We start from the raw sequence: 20,099 nt of genomic DNA, 5'->3' as shown, positions 1-20,099 counted from the left end.
GACTGACTGATATTTCCACTCAGATGATAAAATTGGCACTATCTAAGCCGTTTCGAAACGAAAACGTCAGTCATCTTGGAAGGAGAGGTCGTTAGAGAGGAGGATCCTCGTACTTGATTTGTTCGGGGAGTTGACGAAGTCAAAGGAGTTAGCTTCGCAGGTTTGTCTGGTGACATGGGAAAAAGAAATTACAGGGTCCCCTTTCATGCCTTAATGTAATTGTCAATTGGATTCGATTCCTGAATACTGTATAATAAATAGGATGTAAAGTATAATGACTGCTGTTCCGTTCGCATATTTGAACAGGTATGTTGAAACGCTAGGGTTCGCTTATTTTCTAGTTCAGGGAGCTGATGCCGGACGTATGTTTGAGGTGAATTCCGGTTACTTATTCCAAAGTGGCGTGTTGTTAATAGACAAATCTTTCTAACAAACATGAGAACCCTCGCTTACTGTCATGTTTACGAACCCACTTCGCCTCGCAGTCTTGAACAGTTAGCCAAATGAAGATTTAAGAAAATATCGTAGCCATTTTCTGTTCAACTCCTGTGTTTCTTCGTTGTTCGCCTGGTAACAGACTCTACTACCATATAGTTATTGTCATTAATTGATTGGTTACTGTGATACCTTTACAGGATTGATGTCAGCTGTGGTGCCTTGGTGCATTACTTTCAAAGGAAATGTGAGGACTGAGATACGCTTAGGTCATCCAAACCAATAAGTAACGAGTGAGGTTTGAGGCGCTTACCGCTCGGTCAGCAGTTACGCTTCTTGACCGCCTAGCTGCCTTGATCCTCAGGGTTATCAATCTGGATGTCACAAGTGAACTGCGTCTTTCTGTGTGTATGATAGTTTGATGATTAGCAGCTGTGCCCCTTTTACGTGACGCAGTGTTGACTAAATAAATTCGTCCTTTTCGTTTCATCTCAGCTCGTCCTTCCCATACCTGTCCTGGTTATTTGACAACCTTCGTACCAGTTTGGTTTATGTACTATAACACTAACAGTTACATTCCACAATCTTGTTAGCTGTTGGTTCTATATAGCTATAAAAGCAACCACTCCGTCATTGTTTTTTGCAATGTTTGATCGTTCCACACGTTCCACAAGTCTGTTTCGCACTTTGCCTTTGAGTTCATGCGATGATTTTATGTGACTTGTCTTGCTTAGCACAACCTGTAAAGTGATGTTCTGAAAAGTGTTCAGTTTTTCTCCCCTTGGTGATGTGAGTAATCACTCCTAAACTGCCACTCCATCAGACCTTATAATATCTCAAACGGTAATTGGTGTATCAGGATCCGCTGATTTTTTCCATCAGACCTTATAATATCTCAAACGGTAATTGGTGTATCAGGATCCGCTGATTAGCCATACTTTTGAAAGCCGCATTACGGCCAGGAACGCATCACTGCTGCGCTTGACATGACGTAACTTGGCATTGGAGGCTAAACCCATACTGAGTCCGCCCACTTTCATGTTAAAAAATTTTTGTCTCGTTCTTCGTTGTGCAGCCTTCTTTGGAACCTTGATTTTTTCCACGGTGGTTGATTCGTTTTAATAGAGGATAGCTTGCCGGTCGAATCACTCCCTTAATTTTACATTATTTTTCTTCGGCTTCACAAATAGCTCTGCTGCTGTTCATACACTTCAATGAGAAATTGGTCCATGCAGTTTGGACCCCATCATTGATTAAAGTATGCTCTCTTGTGACTAAATCGCTTCCCTTCGTGCTAATGAGGTCTTAGTTGTCTTTCGAGACGGCAATACTACCCTGGGCACAGAAAACTTGTTGGTACGAATTTGCAACACCCGCTTTCAGGATGGCTACGCGACCGAGCCACGTACGAAATTGTCGCTACCAAAGCGGCTGTTCGTGAATAGCAGTGTTTACCGATTCGTCGAAAATTCAGGAAATGTTAAACATCAGTGATAAAAACCGTCTTCGGTCCTACTTTCCTGTTTACTTCCGATCTTGGATGACCGCTTTTTACACCGAATTTGAGTGGCCGACCTTTTGTTTGATGTTAATATCACTGTTAGCCCATCGCGTACAAGTCACATAAAATGCAGTTTTAGCGTAGTTTTGCAACTTTTCGAACCGTTTGGGATTTTTCGTGAATTGTTACCGTGTTACAAATCATGTGATGTGTTTGCGTAACTGCTAAGTCATCCACAAAATAGTGTGATAGTGGCTCCACCTATTTGTCCGTCTCAGCTATCCAGGTAGCAACTCCTATTCAGTTGACATAAATAACTTGTTTGCGTCCGCTCAATCCCCGCTGGTGCACCTACGGTAATTTTCTCTCTGGGTCAACTGTCTTTATACTCCGAAAAGTAATGTAAGACCTCAAACACTTCCTAGTCTGTTTTTTGGGACGAAGAAATGCATATCTAGGTTTTGTTTTTACGTTATTTTGGAGGTACCCGCTCTAGAACTATCGGTCTTGATCGATCATACCATTGGCATCCACTGGCATGTAAGGTGCACGTCAATAGGTGTCAGTTTGTCCTTAGTCGAATGTCATTGTGGGCCTAAGATCGTAGGATTTTTCGTAGTGTTCGGGGGCCAGCCGTCCCTAATAACCGAACATCACATCATTTGGATGCATGTGTCACGTGCAGGACACGGGCCAGATGTGGGCATTCCCTGATTGGTCAGAATGCCAGCCAATCCGAGTCAAGCACCTTGACTCGACGGTTCTCGCCCCCTCACGGACATTCTGGTACGACCTTGTGGAATACTCGGTGACTACCCTATATATATACAGTTGTAATGATTTTCCTTTGTCTCCATAACGGGCTGTGTAGAGCTACCGTGCCTTTTGCTATACCATAGTGGGCGGAGCAGGAAGCCAAGGGACCGACACAGAGTTGCACTACCGCACATCAAGAGACAACACTTAGATTGGTCTTCTGGATATGAGAAGTATCCGATGAAAAGCCCTCCTGCTGCGTGTTTTTATTTATGCTTTTCCACCTGTATGCCTTTTTGATTACCGCGTTGCATAGTTTGTTAACCATTACAACAATCGTCTCGTTGTGTTTCCAACAGCGAACTTTCCAGTTGCTGTTTGGTTCACCGTTTCGCGAGTTTCTAGATTCGTATGTATTCTCTTGCTTTGTTACTGCTTCATCTTGGATCATTTTTGCCTTGAATTATTTCAGATCACGATACATCGATGGGCTCACTGAACGGCAAGCGTTCATCACCTTCTCCAATTAGAAAACAGGGTCGAGGCCGTCCAAGAAAACTGCCTGAGACTCAAGGTACCGACCACTCCTGTGCTGCAAGTACTGGAGCTTTATCCAGCGTCGCATCTGGTGACCAGAGTCATCGGCGACTTGTCGCATTACCTACTGTGCCGGTTAAGTCCTCCAATCAGTGTGCAGCTGGGGCTGATGCCACTGTCACCAACACTAGTATGCCATTCACCGGTCCAGGCATCACAGACTCCGATGATGGCACTTCTAGTCCGAGTGATGAGCAGTCGACATATAGTATATCCAGCCTTTGTTCGCCACCCGTGCCTTGTGAACGTGATCTATCTTACACATCTGATCAACGTTGTTTGACACCGAGCACTCTGCCATACACACACAGTTCTGCAATGGAGGATAGCGCCCCAGAAGAAACGATGTGGACACCCCCTGGTGCTCCTAACAGAATCCATGATGAACCAGACAATGCTCAAAACGACAATCCCTCCTCCCTCGACCAGTCGTCTGATGTGGATTCAAGTTGTTCGGAATTGTGTTTAGCTTCCAAATTATCACCACTCTCCTCTATTTCCACGGCTTTTTCTGCGGGTGAGGACCCCGATGCGGGTTCGGCAGACAATGACAGTGATGTAGAACAGATACACAATGATGATCTCGTGACCGCCGCTTCAGTTCTGGCTCAGTTCACGGCACGTTTAGGTAAAATTCTTCGACGTGTGGAGGAATTAGACCTATTGAAGCTGGCATATGATATAAACATGCGTAAGACGAAAGTTGCAGCTGGTGGAGACGAGTTTGAAAACGAAATCAAGTGCGCGGATCTTGTGCCAGATGCCGTTCGTCTTAGCCGCCATGAACTAAATGTCTTATACACGGAATCCGCGCAAGTCCGTCTCGCTGGATCCATGTACACCATTCCGACCGGCAGGCTTGTACGATTCCTCACGCTAATTCTAGTCAACATGCAGGCTGGAGCACATGCTTCCCTTTTGCCGCTATCACCGGTGAGTTGGTGTCAATACCCAACCCATCCGTTTTCATGGCTCTTCAGAGTAATAGTATTCATGCGGGATGTGCAGTGGTTGCCTCAAAGGGGCAGTTTTCTTTTGTTATCATTATTATCTTTGGCCATTATTTGTCGTCACTTCAGCTTTGAGTTCTCTTGTACTGGGTGTTGTTCTGAGCTTTTCACATTCATTGTAGGTCACTTTTTCGTGACTTAATTTGGCCTTCCTGGTGAATGCATCAGACAGCAACAATTGACGTCATAGGTTTCACTTGACCGTGGGTCTAGGATTTTGATCTCAGTTTCTGAGGTCAATATTGGCGATGTATTTGTCAGTGTGGTTCATATTTTACGATTGCCGGTTTCCAACGAGAATGCCTTGTCACTGCTTTTCACGCATACGCTGGAACTTCCCTATTTATGATGAGGGTGTACTCTTTTTTAAGATACATGAAACAGTCGAACCGAGTTAACATAGCACTTTGCACTTCTCCTAGTAACTATCAGTGATTAGTGGTTAGTCTTTCTGTATTTATGAACGTGATTCCCCTGTATCTAGCTGTTCGATTTATGTCGTTATTGTTAGTGACTTCATTTTCAACTAAATCCGTCCTCTTGGAACTGGTCAGTGCGACAATCGTCGTTTCATTGCCCATTGCTCAGGTAGCTGCAGTGTCATTATTGTTAGCGAGCTCTACATCTTGCTTCGTAGGAGGCGGCGAAGGGTGAGTTTGACGGTTGAAATTTGGAGAGTTGCGCTGCACACCTATTCCAGCTCATCGTCGTCTGGTAACTGCTCGAAGACCCCAGCTTTTTTTTACCCAGTGAACCAACACCGGCCGACTTCATTTAATACAACCGTGAATCATGCTAGGGCGTTGTGTTTTCGGTCGGTTTTTAAGTCCAGTCAATAACTGACGGTAACATGAAAGCCGTCTGTTAGTCTGGTCTATTTTCACCATCGAAGCTGGAGCCGAGTGTGCTTGTGAGGTCACACTTGCTTTTCCCGTTCTGGTCTGTATGGTTGTGCTGCTATCTCACGGATAAAGACGTGAGCATCGTACACTCGCACTTTTCTGGCAAGCAGGACACCGTTGATTGACTACTAGAATATATGTTTACTTTTTAAAGGCGTTCAACGTCTCTTATATTGGTTTAATTTTTCTAGTTAATATGAAAAACGTATTTTTCGACTTAAAGGTGGTGAATTGCACAGTTTTCTCGTACGAACCTTCGGTTGAGCTTGAAATGTCTGTTTGAGCTTACCTCTGACAGTTCGCGGTTTCAGAAACTAGGCTGAACTACATGCACAGCACCCAATAAAAGTCTCAAGTATTGTTTTTTAAAGGCTCTCATCAGGTGATTGCCCCATTAGTCCTCCACTACTATGCTCCTTTTTCTCCAGGACGAAGTGGTTCTTTACCTTGAGGGGCGAAACAGACAACGGTATGAAGGTGGTCGAAGAACTTTAGCTGACCAAATATCGGAGTCGGTGCTGTGGTCCAACCCTGAGTGGTCAGCTGTGTTGGTCGGTTTGGATTCGGCGCGAATCGCTCTGAACATCATTGCTGCCCCGGATATGCCGCGCCCATTGCTAATGGAGGATCTTGTTGAGGGCATTGTATCGATTGTTAGACATGTTTTGGACGGGGTTGTGTGTAAACTTCCCGGTAAGGTCATACTGCTTTTATACGATATGTACAGTCAAACATCGCGACTGTTCCTTGATATTTGACTGTGTGCTTTTCGTAGGTACTTATCCATAGGCTAGCCCATGTCGATTCACCAGTAAAAACTGAATCCTCGCAGAATTCCATGCTGTCAATTTGCCGGCTGTGGACTTACTAAATGAGTTTGACTTACTAAATGGGTTTTGGGTACACAACGGTGGTGATTACTTACGTAAGTCGGGCTTTAACCCTGTGTTAAATGGTATTTGGGTCATGTGAACCTGGTGTTCACACATTACTTGTGATCGAACTTCAGATTAGGTAGCTTCTTCAAGCAGGACTTGAGGTGCTTAGATTATAGTTCTTCGTACAACGTATAATAAAAGGTGCATACGCAATGAGGAGCAACAGATTGGGAACGAATTACCCTTTGGCTTGTATCGACAGTGGCTAATTTCTGATCAGAAAGTCCCGCTGTGGTAGTCCTTTTATGATCCGCCACTCTTCTATGGATACTTTCAGAGTTTTTGGTTTCGATGAGAACTATCCAACCATTACTCGTCGATCTGTTTCAAACGTTCTGGGAAGTGTTGTCAGTGTACGACTGCCTCTTCGAATGATGGCAAAACGTTTCCGAACCAATAACTGAACTCTGGATAAAACAAAAACCAATAATTGCATCCAATGTTCAAATATTCCCCACTGTCCAGATAGTTCAGTGGTTAGGACGCGGATTTACTGATCGAAAGTTTCGTGGTTCGAATTCGAATTCGACATTTCGACCGCTCCTGTCTAGATTTGGGCAACGTGGCAGTATCTAAGCCATCATGCTTGCTTCTGGTTGCATGGCTGCTAGGTACCGAAAGAGTTTGATAGTTGCATGATTGCTTGATTGGATGGTACAACAACAATCCAAACCATATAATTTATAGACCCTATTTTGCCGTACCTTTTACTCTGTTGTCTGAAAATGTGATAGTTTTTCTTCGTCCTAACTAGCAGGTCCTAATAAAATCCACATGAACACACAAAGTACTCATGTTTACTTTCAGTCATAGAAACAGTCTTTAAAGTGCCTTCTTCTTTGTGTGGTGGAGGATGATGTAAACGCAAATTGCTTTTCCTCATCCATTGTTTCCATCCCATGGTTATCCATCATGCACAACTCAGGGTTCTGTCTACCTTTTCCTTTCTCAGCATTGTCTAACGTGGATCGCCCAGCTGATCGCACATCCGGACTCTCGTCGAAAGCCCTGTGGAATTTCACTGTCGAGTGCGTTGGCTATAGAGTCAGCCAGATTCTAGCTGTGTTGAGCTGTCTTGTACGTTTCCAACCTGGCCGGTTCACCGATAACCTGGTAATCCGTCTGACGGGCCTCTCTTTAGCGATCCCTTTACATTGTCTCAAAACTGGACAGTCAGTCGATCGTGATCCAAAACGATTGTCAGCCCAGGTGTTCAAGCGGATGCTGGTGGTTTCTTCTGCTACAGCTACAGACTCCAAATCTCCTAACCAAAATACGAATGTACCGACCGCTGGTGCTTCTCGATTATGGTTGCTTGTTTGGCCCAATCATTTGCAACGCGCGTCGCTCGCTCTCTTGTCCGGGTTGTATAGCCAGTATGAATCTCACTGTAAACTGATAGTTGATGAAATTTTTTCTACCCTACTGAATGTCTCTCCATTGTCATCAGCTGAGACCGCCAACAAACCCTTGGATTCTACGCATTCGCCTGCACTCAATGACCGAGCCACTGCAAGAACCTTCCGGTTGGTTACTCTTGTTTTCACTGTTATGTATGGGTATGAATACTCTCCAGAACAGGTTATTCTCAACAGGGATTTGTGTTGTATATAGAAGTATCATTCGTGGTGATTAGATCGTTTCCTTAAGATTAACTGATCTAGCTTTCGATTCGGGGATTGACCTAGCGCGGGTGCCCGGGTTGGTATGTCATTCTTCTCTAACAGTTCTTGAGTGCGGTGGATATGCGAATGAACTTGTCACCCTTTCGTCCATAACGAACGAAGGCTTGTTGGCAGTTTAGGGTGTCGGGTTATGGTGAGAATTTGAATTCATTCTGATTCAGTGTGACGATCATGGGCAGCAGAAAGGATGTGGACTTCCTTTCAGACAAAATGTACTATCCAGCGATAAAATATCCCGCTAGAGCTTAGCGATATCGTGAACCATGCGGCAAGTGTTGTCAAGGTACATTCAGGGTAGGGCATGTTCTAGTATCCGGCTACATGGGACATAACTTTTCTCATCTTTCAGTTCGTGGTATGAATACCAGAAATGCTAATGAATGCCAACTTGAGGAAGGTCAACTGGTTGCTCCAAAATGGCTTCTGATAACATCTCGGCTATGTTGTTTTTCCCTTCGTGCCAAGCAGATCTTTTAGGTATTTCGCTACTGACTGGGCCTGCAAAAGGAGGGGTTACTTCGGCCAGCTAGGCGACGCTGTTATTCAAAATGTCACTTGAGAATTGGCGAGACTCTTGGAGCTTTTATTCTTATTATTCATTTTCGCTACCACTATTGCCATTATTATCCACGTCATTCTCTTTCGAGCGATTTCTCTATCCTTAATACACTAAACCTAGGAAGTACCGTACACGGACCACATGATAATATGGCGTACAACGATTTTAACTTTGTACCTTAAATGAGCATAGTCTAACAGTCCTCTCCAGACCAGGTGAACATCTACCACCTGAGCGAAGTGTTTTTATTGTCTGATGCTTCGAATGATGACTTCGTAACTATCCTGTATCAGTCGATTGAATCGCTTCGTAGGATTTCCTGGTTAGGTGACGGCGCGGACGCTTGAGAAGTGCGTGACAGTTCTATTTTACTACAGAAGAAGCGAGATTTGTTAGACATTGAACTGAGAAGTCTATGTAGCTTGAATGAATAAGTAAGTCTGAGTAACTGGACCCACTGTAGAAATAGTATAAGAGGTACTAGCAGGTATCACTTGTTATCCCACTAGGCAGAATTGTGGTCAATAGGCTGTGAAGTTCAGGTGGATATTTGTGGCGGTGTTTGAGCGTCTTCGAGCGCTTCTCTCGAGTTACACGACCGCTCTGCACGAAAGGGATGCCATTGCTTATTGATTGATGCGAAACTGAGACGTCCTAACAGGCGATCTAATTGATAGTTACAACCAACACAGTTACTGGCCCATCCTTCGAGGCGCCCCGCAAATCATCGTGCAAGCAATACGGACCTATTTGCCTGTTCTGACGTCCTAACTTAACATACACCTAAGGAGCGATGCGAAGTATGCCTGGTGCATGGATTCGCAATTCCGGTGTGACCAGGTGTGTGTGCCAATGAGACCAGAGAATGTATGTCAAGTATAACAAGCTTAGAGCGCGAGTGTTTAAGTGAGCTGGAGTTTGTCCAGATATGTTGTTGTCTCCAACCTTCTCAATAACATTTTTGCAAGAGGCTTAAATGAATGCGATGGAGCGCAGTTTTGGGTGCCTTTTTTAGGAAGATACCCTCTATGGACCTCCTGTATGAACCTCTAACAATCAGATATCTGATATACGGACATAAATTAGTCGAAGAATATCAGCAAGCTTATGGGAGAGGTCCGCATATTCTTTCAGTTCTAATGGAGACAACATATCGTAATCACAGCTTTAGTTGGAGTTTGGGTTGTAATACATTTACGAATCTTACCAGCTAAGGCTAACCATCGACCGAGTTGGATGTCTGGGTGATTCATAGAAGACGGCTTGCCCGGGAACTTCTGATTGAGTTTCTCGATTCCAGTGCTTGCGCAAGTCCCGCTGCCACACCACATTTCACTGCAGTTTTCCTTTCCGAAGAGGTTTTTGATATAAAGGCGAGTTAAACGTTCAAACTGCTTGACATCGATCCGCCGTCCACCCCTTCAAGCTCGTTCCCCAACTTTCGTTAGTTGAAGAGGTTGGACAAAGGAATGGGAATGAACTTGGCTGAGCGACAATGATCGAATCAAAAATTAAGGCAATCTGATGATGATGATGATTTTCTATAGAGGAAAATGTTGGTAGCTCAGGTATCGTAGATGGTGGTCGTTGGCTTGTTCGCTGAGCTGGGCAATTTGATTGCAAACGTTTCATCACCAATCGAGGTGACATCATCAGTGCGTTATTGTGGAGCGTAGTAGTGCGTAGCGGTGGGTTGGTGGTTGTGCGTTGGGTAGTGTTGTGCGTGTGTTAATATACGTGCTGCTAGCAGGGGATGACCTTTGCTTGCGATTAGTTGTTCGGTCGGGTGACTCCATTGGTTGCTCCGTTGTCCTGTATCCCCATTCGCCGATGCCCACGTGACCTATGAGCTTGGCATCCCCTGCCGTCGTAATCTGGTCGGTGCTAGATTGACCTTTGTCCTTTCCAGTCCTGGGTCGTGACCTTTATTGATTTGCCTCCAAGGAGTTCCTTGTTTCGTTGTTTGTGAATCCAATATTCGGTCCTCCTTGAGTTTTTCGGTGATGATGATGATGAATTTTTGCTAGCAAAAAGAACCCGAATGAGTGACCAAATCTAAAGCTGTAAACTGTAAACGTGGTGGTCAGGCTTAAGTGCTGCAATAATCCAGCGGGCTACACTGGTTTAAACTGCGTTCCACAAGGTGCAACTGTGCTAGAAGGTCAAAGCGAGCAGTCAGATTAAGGGAAGCGAGAACCTTTTACTCCGAGTAATCGTAATACGAGGCGGTCTGGGACGGAAGTCGCACTGTTTTATGTGATAGAAATGTGAAGTCAGTAAGGTGTTTCCCCCAAGAGGCCAGCATCACCATATTCCTGAAAACAGCGATGCTGCCTTCCCCAGAGGAAAGGCGGGTTAGAGAATATCATCTTTAACACCCGCACCCTTTGTTGACCGGATGTTTGGCCGTGATCGCCGGTACATTGTTCAGTATGGTAGAAGTAGTTTGAAAACTGAAGAGCCTGACGCTGCTCAATAGGCACTTGCTGTGTTCAGCCCCAGTAGTGAGACAGTAATGCCTTATTCCCTATGCCCTCAGGTTAGGTAAGCCTCCTGCTGCCGAGCAGGTCAGACTATTGAGTCTTGGGTTCCAGGCACGCTCCCCAAAGAAAACCCTACTGTCCGTTGACTCGAGGATCAAACTTTTGAGTGAGAGACCCAAGTTGGTTACCTCAACCAAACTTTCTTACTCGCCCTGGGCAACCGGGGAGTGTCATTTGCCCACGCAGCTCCTTGCCCACCGATGTCCCTCCCCAACCCTTTCCCACCACAATCAATTGACCGGTAGGCATTATGCACCCCGATGCCTATTAACAATAAACAAAACACCATGCTAAATACGCGAGATCCTTTCTACAAAGGAGCTTTCAACGTCCGTACTCAATGTCAAGTTGGCGAACAGGCAATGCTAGCTATGATCTTAAGCTCCATTAAGTTGTTATATGCTGTGTCTTTGAAACACAAACAGGACCAAATTGTGGTCATGCATCTCAGAACCCCTAGGACGAACTCAGCACTTTCACGTTTCACTCTCGGTACATCCGGTGATGTGAACTGTTTCCAGCCAATACGAACTTCCAGCACCAACTGTGTGGAAAACACTGGTATCAGCATGGTAGAAATTCGCATCGGGGATGCTCTCTGGTCTTATCCTTCGGCGGTTGACTGATCAGAGGAATATACAGACCCGAGGAGATCAAGCTGGGTTTCATGCTGCATGAGCACGGACAAGGTCTCCTCCACAAATAGTTAACTCTCATTTATGTTCTGCGCGCCAACTCACGCGGTTGCTTTACGACCTACGGGAATCTCTCGCCTGCATTCACCACATTAAGTGGTGTCAGACGAGGTTGTCGTCTTTCCTCTTTCCTCTTCAACTTCATCATTGGTGCGATTACGGAAAACTCACATCAGCTTCTAGTGCTTGTGGGGTCGAAGTTCTTCCGGGGCGTCAGCTCACGGATAAACGGTACGCAGTCGACAACTCTTCTTGGATCTGATGCCGTGGCAATGCCAACAATATTAAACAATCTAAAAAATGCTGCCTCACGGTTCGGCATGCGCTTCACACCTGTAAATTTTAAAGTGGAGCTGCAAGACTGGGTAGGTTTGATCCTTAACCTCATGCTTGTGGATGATCCGATTGAGGTGGTAGACAAATTTATTTACCTGGGCAGCTGTATGATGCAGTGACGTAATGTACCAAGGGGTCATGTTGAAGGCAAATCGCCAGTGAAAAAATGACGTCTAGTCGACGTTTAGTCGACTAATTGATCGTAGGTTATGATGATCAGTGATAATCTGGACTTGGAATAGTTCTCTCCAAAACATTTACACGTTGTCCAAGATATACCTAAGTAAGGCCGATCCACTTATTCCATTAGTCGGCGTACATTCCAAGATCCCTTCAGAAGCCGCATCAACAGTTTAACCACAAATTTTTACCAGACACAATAGATTTCTTTGGGATAGCAGGTTGGTGTTTGACGATCTCACCATTTACTTTCATATGTGATCCTACTAAGAGCTACTTCAAAACGGAAGAATAGGTATCCATTGGTAGATTCGGTCATTTCTTCCCATTTGAATTCTGTCTCCAGATTACTGTCGTCAAAGTGGTTTTACATGGTTTCGAAAAATTCGAAGAATCCTACTTCCTCAACAAACGGGACAGGAGACAGTTCTGTGAGCGATCAGAAATTCCTCCGCGTACATGCGCTAACGGCACTATTTCTATCCCTCACCCAAAGTCTGATACAAGCACCTGGTTCGCCGCCGACAAGCTCAACTAGTGGAGGCGGTGGTGGTTCAAGTACAGGTGCAACACGCAGGTTGTCGGTCTGTTCATCATCTGATCATCAGGTAGTTGGAGAAAATAGTCAGTTCTGTAAGGACGAGAAACAAGTCCTACTCAGCTACAGCACGTGTATGCGACATGCTCAATACCTATTCTCTGGCTTACTTAAACGGTAGGTAATTTTTCCGCTTTCCGGTGCCTTCTGATTACTGCGATTTGATTTCAGGCCGTTTTACAACATATCTAATGTGCAACTGTGCATTCTTCTGTCAGGCTGTAACCGTATTGACGTCTTCGTTACATTGTTCCTCTCGTTGCACTATATCATTTGTTTGTCATACCAGTTTTAGGCCACTTCCATGGTTATCCCACGGTGCACGTTCTTTCCAGCAATATCCAGATGGGTTTCCTGCATACTGACATTCTTTCCTGTCTTGGCTTTATAACCCTGCAGAAGCAACGACGAAGACAAACCCGGTAGTATGGATGACATGGTTCAGTAGTGCGTAGTTTTCCTGCATCGGATAATCGTGTCGATGTTCAAGTTATTTTATCGTTGTAAGCGCTCTGATCCCACAAATGTTAATGCTGGCCGTCGTCTTGGGAGATTCTCAAGGCTTGGTAATACAATCCGGGGCAGCAGAATATGCTGTGACGACAGCGTCATTGAATTGCGGCTTTTGTATTGTCCGACCACTCAACTATAACTCAACTACTTTCACGAATCCGAAAATGCACCATGGGCACTTCAATTCGTGGAACCTGAGTGAACTAGACTGTTTTCATTATTTCAGAGGTAAAGACTCTAAACATTCTTTTCTCCATTCGGTATCGTGTATAGTTTGTGTTATCACCAGATTGGACAGTTCCGTAAAAAATTTTTGGTGGTTTCTTTTATGCACAGCCTTTTCCTCTTGTTCCTCATTTTGTTTCCATTTTAGTGTTCGTCCGATAACCTAGGCTTTTTTTCGGCCGATCAGTATGCTCAGTATTTTTCCAGGTTTTGAACATTCACTGCATTATCACTTCTTTCAGCGTTTGTTCACGGACTGAACTTGACTTGCGACCGGTGCTTGAAACGGTAACTTGCGATTTGTTGGCGGTTGCGACATCGGCTGTAATAGAGTGGCCCGTGGCTCCAACACTCATCAGCGTTCTCAGCAGTCTTCTCGTGCAACATCTTGGCCAAAACAGCTCTAGTAACTGTTCGGCAGGTGCGTCGCGCAACTCAGATCTAACCTCGAAGCTGATTTATTTGGATACTCTGACAACTCTCGCAATTGGATTGAAGCGAAATTTCCCCACCTCTTCCTTCGCTTTTGGCCGTATTAACAAGGGTGGCCTCCCGGACCACCATGTTGATGGAAATTCTGTAGCCGGGGAAACTGACTCCCGTATTGCTGATGCTGTTGCACAAACACAGCTTGTCGGATTTCTCTCGTCCCCCATGTCTGTGATGCATCATTGGTTTCTTGAGCCCGGAGTAACTCCATCTAATATAGACAGTCTGGTTAGTGTTACAGGAACGCAACTGCGTCAACTGCACGACGAAATAATGAAGTGGATACGATTGGAGTATGCCGACTGTCTCATCCTGGTATGTAGCTGTGTAATTCGTTTCTTTATTGGGCATTTTTTTACGAGCAATCCGAGTACGGTTGCTTTACTGTCAAGTATTAGTGACTCAGTAGTTCTGTTTTTGTACTGTTGAATCTTCTTAAATCTGCATGTTGGTTAGCGTCACTGACGTGCTTCCAAGGAAGACCGAAAGCGGACATTACACTGTCCAATGGCTGGGAGACGCCTGCTTTCACTAATCATTTGCTTGTCTTGGTCTAAGGGTGACTGTTGCCCCGTGGTTTCCTTGCTTCCTAAAAGTTGCGTAGCATCTGTTTGCCGAACAGGCCCTGTAGCTGAGTAGTTTCATGTGATTTTTTATGAAATTGCAGACAGCTCAACGGTTCTATCTCGCGTCTTGGCTGTCTGACTGCACTCGCGAACTTGGCGACGTCGCAAGCAATACCAGCAAACCACCTCCTGACTCGCGCTCGGTGACAAAGAATGTACGGGAACTCGAACAGATTCGACACCAGTTGTTATCTGAATTGGCGATGACTCATCACACCGCTCCAAATTCGATTCCATGGCTTACTGGATCCCGACAGTCAGGCAGTGCAGTTGTTGGAAGCAGCTCACTAAGCAGCCCGACATATGGCGGCCGCCCCAACAGTCGTTCTGGGACTGGTGGCTATCGCAGTGGAGGCTGCTCAACCCCAAACAGAACTGTTGCCTTTGGAGGTTCTATGCTGGCACCGAACGCGTCTGCACAACGGTTTGTCTACCAGGCACATACCCGCCATTTGAATACGCAATATCGTCTTCGTCTATCCGCCCATGTTCACTGGTCCGCTCGGAAATTGCAGTTGACACATCCTATTTCTCCAGGATTCGAGAAACTGTTTGGTATCATATGTCGGGTGAGTTTTCCCAGCCCGGTTCCTTGAGGTTACGTATCTCTGGATAAATCGGAGCCTCTTGTATTTTCGAAAAGATATCTTGGCCCGGGCGTGGAAATGATAGGTGGGAAGTCAGTGACCTAGTGATAAGGACCCTAGCTGGTAAGGTCAGTCGGGTTCAGAGTTGATGCCCTCTCACTTCGGTGAGGTAGGTAATGTCATCGACAGACATGGCTGACCAAATCATACAGTCACGTGCATTGTGGTCTAAAGTTCCTTCTTTGATAGCTTTCCGGTGGAACAGCTTGTTCTCATCCAGATACCTATGTACTAGCTTTAATCGGCTTGTATCATGGTTCTTCATTACAAGTATTTCGGTCGATTCACTCGTTTACCCGTGTCCGATTTCGACGAGGCCACTCTGGGAGTCCGCAAGGGAGATTAAATGTCCTTTGTCCCGGCGGCCACTGTGGATGGGTCGCTGCACTCCGCTTTGTAATGCCATAGGTATCAGTGCAATGTCTTATCAATGAATCTAGATGACTTTACGGTAACCTTTCGTGAACTCAATAATCAGGAAGTACATGAGGTCTGTTCATATCCTGTGGGTCCGCCATGCGACGTTTATTCAATGGGGTCTTTGTGGCTGCTCCTGGTTATCCGACCGAGCTTGGACTGCCTTTCGGCTCTAACTCAGTGTATTGCGCTTAAGATTGTGCTTCTCTGTCTGTTTACGTTTGTTTGCAGAAGGTACTTCGGTAGTTTGCACATCCATTTACGCTTAGGTAAACACTATTCAACTCATTACCTAGACGTCATATGACTGTATGCCGCGAACTTTCTTCAGAGTGAGCGGTATTGATAATAGAAATCCTCATCGATCTGCTTCTCTTGTTTCAGCTTGTTGGTGAACCTTCCGTACCTTTACGCACCAAGGCTTTGCGATGCTTAGCGTCCACTGTTGAACTGGATCCGAATCTCTTCGCCGGTCCAGCGGCTAAACTACCCAGTGAGGTCTGTGACAACGTCTCGCGAGTGCCTGCATGGCTTCGAGATTTACCTCGTTTGGTGCACGCGCGTTTACTGGACAACTCTACCGCAGTTCGAGAAGCAGCTGTTGATCTAGTCAGTCGGCTGTTAATTGTCCGACCTAGGCTGCTGTCCGAATACTATCCTATGCTGGCTGAACGTGTGCTGGACAAGGGTGTTAGTGTACGGAAGCGCGCAATTCGTTGTTTCCGTGATCTACTAACCGTTAATTGGAGTGGTGAAGGGTCTGATTCTGCCTCCCGTCGAGCCCGCTACAAGGAAGGTGTTTTGCTAACTCGACAACATGGTGTTGAAATGTGCCTGAAACTAATTCGTCGGCTTCACGACGATGAAGAATCTATCCAGGTTAATGAACTGTTTTTTGTAATCATTTTCGTCGGCTTATAATGGGGCAACTTGGATGATCTTAGCTCTTTCGGTCCTTATTTTATGTTCCTTGATAAGTAGTCGTGTGATCGTTACCATACTGTTTATGAATTTTGGCACCTAACTGAATAATATTAATAACAACCTTGCGGTGCCTAGCTGCCGTGCCACCCGAAGGAAACACGAGAGCTCGGATACTGCCAGCTTGCCCAAGCCTAGACAGGAGATGCGGAAATGCAGAGGTTGGGTTCGAACCGCGGCCAGTAAATTCGCGCAGTAACCACTGAGCCACAAGGTATCGTGGTTATTTCATCAACAGGCTGCTAAAAAGGAACCATTTGGGTTTGACTTATCGTTAAATCATTTGGCGTTAATCGATGATTTATGCTCAAGAAGTGTTTTCTTTCCATTTCCATCGTAACGTTCATGATTGCGTTTGCGGTGGATCTTATGCCGTACGGTGCTACATCGAGTCGTTTTTGGTGTTTTTAGCTGTTTTCAGACCTTATCTTTTGTCAGAATTGAGCACTAGCCGTGGGCAAACACACTGATTTCGTGTCTCCAGAGGGCACTAACTTTTTCATGCGTGGAACTCGCTGCTTTCGCAATAACCTGAAATCCCTCAGTGCCTGACTGGCATATGACGTTGCGCTTCTGTCGTACCCCTCTACACTTTTTCTTCATCAGTCGTTTGTGTGCCTGCCTTCATACACAACAAGAAAGCTGACTTGATATGCAGAACTAGCACGCTTCAGTTTACGTAACTTATCTACATAATTAATTGCCTAGTTTACCGAATTGTTTGATCAAGGTTGTCCAATCGTGCAGTTAGTGGCGCTCTTGCATCAAAGCTATCACCTTCGATGCGTAGCTACCTAATTCCTGAACTAAATGAACTTGCCAAGGCTTGGCCGTATCTCCCGTCCTCTCCCACTTTCCGGCGATAGGAATTGAAGCAACTGAGAGTATTGTGTCTACGGTGCATGGTTTATAACTGATAGAACGACTAATCGTCTACCTTTGTGGGACTGAAGCCAAAACCGCTTTGACTCCCCAAGTCATTTACCAGCCCTCAGCCTAGAGAGTAGCGCATTCTATGGGCGTTCAGTGATTAAGTTGCGGGCGTAATAATGTGAGAGTGATAATGTGCTAAATTCAAGGGCTTTTATCCGTACCTTATTTTCGATTTTCGATCCCACTAGGTATATACCTCATTACAACAAACGTTCCACAGTGTCACAGATACCAGATGTTTCCTCAATGGTAGTTCCTGTTGGTGACGCCCCTCAATGATTTCTGCACCGGTTTAACGAAGGTATCCTTATGTGCGAGTGTTTCCAACAGTGCGCTCATAGTAAAGTTCGAACCCCTGTAGCCACACTAAGGTCAAACCAGTACGTCGTTTCTCGTGAAACTTTACTTTGATAAATCGCTTAATTATTCCACCCCGGTTTTGTCACTAGGGGTGTGGATTTTTTCTGTAGTTTTTTGCTGCTATATGACCAACTCCTCCAGTACAGTACAGCTGTTTCTCAAGGTGCCGCACTTGTTTTCGGATATGGGTCGATGCAGAACATAGGCAGTTTTCTTAATGAGTGATCTATCTTGAATCTGGGAGTAAATAACCCGGAATCCGACTTCTCAAGTTCTTTTCCCGGAACAGTGTAATACGTGTTGATCAGTTCCAAACCTTGTTGGATTTATGTATTAACATACCGGTTACTCTGAACGGACGTAGAACAAGCTTCTTTAGCATACAGGGGAATTCCTCTATTAGACCACCTCTTTTTGGTACCCGATCCTTCCACATTTCAACAGGCTTTGAATATGCAGCACCTGTGCGAACAGCTCACTAGCCGCAGTATCTGAAGGAATAAAATCTAAAAAGATCCACTATGGTGTTTCCTATCGCAAACCGAAGCACTGCTTGCGTTTTTGATTTCCACGCATTCACTTGTTAGTGATGTTGCTCATTGGCACCATTTCATGACTCACTTATTTGGCTTCTCATATGTACCGTTATTGTTCGAAAACAGCTGGTCATTTTTTCTCACTAGCTTTTTTGTTAACTGTATCGTGCGTGTCACATCACTCACAATCTTCAGAAACTCGTCATCGAACTTTTCCACAACCTATGGTTCACTCCGATTCCGTCTTCGAATATAATCTGTTCGAAACTGTTGGATCGTCGTATCACGAGCCTTAGCGGAGTCATCTCCGTTTTGCGCTCTGGGAGTTTTGATATGCTGGAGGCTTTTCTCAAGCAGGTTAGTTTTCAGTGAGATGATATTAAACCTACCGATTCTCTAACACGTTAAGTCATGGATTCTGACCGAAGTCACGTGTCATTGTCAGTTTTTGAGGATCTTGCCTAAGTGAGTGTTTTGCAGTGCGGATACTTCGACATGTGCTAACATTATTCATGTGGAAAAAATCGGGACATCGGCTACTTTATTAACTTCCTTGTAGACTGTTTGGCACTTCTTTACTACTTAGGCACTAATTAAGCCTCGGGCCGCATTAAAATTAGTCAACTACACTGTCCTGTGATTCCGCACTCATGGTGAAGCTATACTGTTCGTTTCTCACGGTACATTGATCCCTGAGTCCTAACCCATTGATGTATGTGATTTCAGTGTCCAACAGGATGTTTGTCCGGGTTATAGTTTACCATTGCTATTTAGCTCACCAAGAGAACTGGTTACAGGACATGCCTACCACATATTTACTATTCTCAGTTTTTAGCTACACCTAGAATATGCAGACGATACTTAGCCTAGATACCAGCAAATTAAGTCAAATATATTGACCTCACTCCTGTCGCCAGTTCATTTGGGGTGCACCTTGCATCTTTAAGTGCTGCCGCACAACTTTTCCAGTGTGAGCAAAGTTGACCGTGGAATCAAATACCTTAGACGTGAATGACCAGTGTTGGTAACGGGATAGTTACCAACAAATGGAGATCTAAGTTTGAAGAATTCAAGCTTAATGTTGTTCTCTATGTACCTTGCTGTTCCTGCTGTTGCTGGCGGTTGTAACGCGTAAATACCATCACACCATGTTTGGCGGTCGCTCGAGAATTACCCATTTATCTCCAGATCGTCTGCCTTGCTTCATGTTGCTCTCATCATCATCATGTTCAGCTGTAAGAACAGCGGTTGTAGCGGCCATATTTTCGTTCACCGGTGATTTGGAGAAGTGGGGAAGGTAGTCGCACATTGGAGGCTGAAACTGATGAATTGATGCGTAAATACAGGACTGTCGGTGGACTGTTAAGGGGGGAAATTGAGAAGGGAGCTATGCGTTGAAGGCATTAGCTTGGATGCATGAACGCTATTGAGGGCGCGACTAGACCTAGTCTGACAATGTCTCTAACTATTGATATGGCCCATCTCGAGATCCTCATCCAGGAAGACGGCAGTTACCAGAATAGCTGAGTTCGCTGTTAATGGCTTTTATACTTCGCTGGCAAGTCATTGTTTGGCCGCCTCTGGCTCTCTTCCAACCTTCACGTGGTTGTGCGAAAGAACCCCTCGAGGAGATCGTC

The 20,099-nt window shown here is 45.2% G+C and overlaps 1 protein-coding gene across 1 annotated transcript in view; it reads left to right on the top strand.

Annotated features, from left to right (window-relative positions):
- Positions 1-20,099, top strand: part of T265_13960 (hypothetical protein) — a gene marked incomplete at both ends in the record, with an annotated part of 76,856 nt that overhangs the window by 15,041 nt on the left and 41,716 nt on the right. Inside the window, 8 exons of the mRNA XM_009171361.1 lie at positions 3,165-4,222; positions 5,630-5,894; positions 7,092-7,665; positions 12,484-12,852; positions 13,716-14,277; positions 14,630-15,157; positions 16,037-16,531; positions 18,658-18,819. Coding sequence (XP_009169625.1) covers positions 3,165-4,222; positions 5,630-5,894; positions 7,092-7,665; positions 12,484-12,852; positions 13,716-14,277; positions 14,630-15,157; positions 16,037-16,531; positions 18,658-18,819 — 4,013 coding nt within the window. The remainder of the gene's footprint in view (positions 1-3,164; positions 4,223-5,629; positions 5,895-7,091; positions 7,666-12,483; positions 12,853-13,715; positions 14,278-14,629; positions 15,158-16,036; positions 16,532-18,657; positions 18,820-20,099) is intronic.

The sequence above is a fragment of the Opisthorchis viverrini genome, assembly GCF_000715545.1.
Source record: "Opisthorchis viverrini unplaced genomic scaffold opera_v5_122, whole genome shotgun sequence".
NCBI lineage: Eukaryota > Metazoa > Platyhelminthes > Trematoda > Opisthorchiida > Opisthorchiidae > Opisthorchis > Opisthorchis viverrini.
This window is presented reverse-complemented; position numbering and strand designations above follow the sequence as displayed.